Raw genomic sequence first — 1,803 nt, 5'->3', positions numbered from 1 at the left:
GTACTTAAAAATTGATAGTTTACCTTTAGGGCAAGCAAAAATTGCGAGGATGAAGTGAACCAAAGAAAACCAATTGAACAGAGATGGAATACTGATGTATACTGATCATATATTTCACACATACGAATGTTCAATTTTACAGAATGCACTACTTTTCGCCTATAAAATACACTTCCTACAATAGTTATAAATCGCGTTATAAAAATTGCGAAAGATACAGATCGCGGCGCGGTGATCTATCGAATGACGATATTGCGATTCTCGAAGTGTCGGATCAAGATATCGAATCCTAACCTTTGTTAGGTTAGAAAGACCAAGAGAGAGGCTAATTCTCTGATTAGTTTATGAAATAACTAATAATATGAGATCTGTTTTCTGACTGAACTAGTAAACACCAGTAAACACTTTTGGAATTTAAAGTAAGATAGATATATGTTAGACGAAAGCGAGAAAGAGAGTTTTGGTGCAGTTTTATACAAAAATAAAAACCAGACTTAAAATGTTCAAACAAATTTTTCGATCTGCCGGGTCGTATAATTTAAATCAGATTTTATTGGGTAAGCAAAAACAATTAGGTTTTTCTCTTCTATTTGAATATTGGATAATATTAACTTAAAAAAGCGGCAACTGAGCAACTCTAGTATTGTTAATCTTTAACTGGACTATTAACAATTTAATGTCATTTAGCTATCTCTGTCATCTATAATTATACACGAATATCTTACAATATTAAATTTTTTTATGCAGATACATCACAAAAAGCTATCGCAATATATTTCAGTGTCGTTCAACATCAGGATACTCGGACGTTTAGTACTATCACATCTACGAGAAAATGGGATTTATACAGTGCTGTTTGTTTAGAACGTCATCCAATTATAATACAGTCAATGGGAGAAATGGAACTGAAATTTTATAATATGTTGAAAAAAATTGAATATGAAACTAGTTTAAAATCTGATCACGAACTGAAAAGAGAAAAAGAGGAACAAAAAAAGTCAAGCAGCAAGGAAGACACAATAGATTTGGTACAAACTGCACAGGAGTTTGAGGATAGCAGTCAAGAGGAATTAAACAATTTTAAATTTGCGCCAACAATTACGAGTATGTATTAAGTTTCTTTTCATAATAGAGCATAACAATTTGTAGAAAAGCAGAATATATGTTTATAAAATAAATCATGTACAAATCTTTATTTCATGAATCATGAAATTATTTTATTTTCTATGATTTTAATATTTTAATATTATTTTTCTCATAAATAATTTATTTGCATGCATTATTTTTAGAATTTGATGAACAAAATGTAACGTCAACTTTAAAACGTAAATTGAACAAAAATTTGCTTTTACTAGTACAACAAAAAGTAGGTAATTCACATTATTGGATACCTCCGCAAGGTATTCGAAAAGAAGGAGAGACAATGAGACAAGTATGTTTCCAATTTTTTTGTATAACTAATTTGATATGTCTGAATATTTAACAAAGACTAAAAATATAATTTGGTTAAATAAAATTATTCTTTTGCAGACTGCAGAGAGAGTATTACAAGATGCATGTGGTGCAAATATTAAAGTGAAGTTTTATGGTAATGCACCTATCGGTTTTTATAAATACAAATATCCCAAAAAGCTTTGCGAGCAAGGAAGTTATGGTGCTAAAATTTTTTATTTCTTGGCAAAATATATAGATGGAGATATCACCAATAATATAAAGTATCAGTGGTTGGATAACGAAGAATTAGAAAAAATGTTACCTAATGAAGTACAAAAAAGTATTTCACAATTTATGACATTTATTTAA

At 29.2% G+C, this 1,803-nt stretch overlaps 1 protein-coding gene across 1 annotated transcript; it reads left to right on the top strand.

Annotated features, from left to right (window-relative positions):
• The first annotated feature begins 499 nt into the window (after positions 1-499).
• LOC108694025 (39S ribosomal protein L46, mitochondrial) lies at positions 500-1,803 on the top strand. The gene is made up of 4 exons (XM_018203272.1): positions 500-557; positions 748-1,104; positions 1,290-1,432; positions 1,531-1,803. Exons 1-4 carry the CDS (start codon positions 500-502, stop codon positions 1,801-1,803), a joined length of 831 nt encoding a protein of 276 aa, XP_018058761.1.

Source organism: Atta colombica, unplaced genomic scaffold, assembly GCF_001594045.1.
Source record: "Atta colombica isolate Treedump-2 unplaced genomic scaffold, Acol1.0 scaffold1, whole genome shotgun sequence".
In the NCBI taxonomy this organism is placed as follows: domain Eukaryota; kingdom Metazoa; phylum Arthropoda; class Insecta; order Hymenoptera; family Formicidae; genus Atta; species Atta colombica.
Note: the sequence above shows the minus strand (reverse complement) of the source record. Positions and strands in the feature narration are given on the sequence as shown.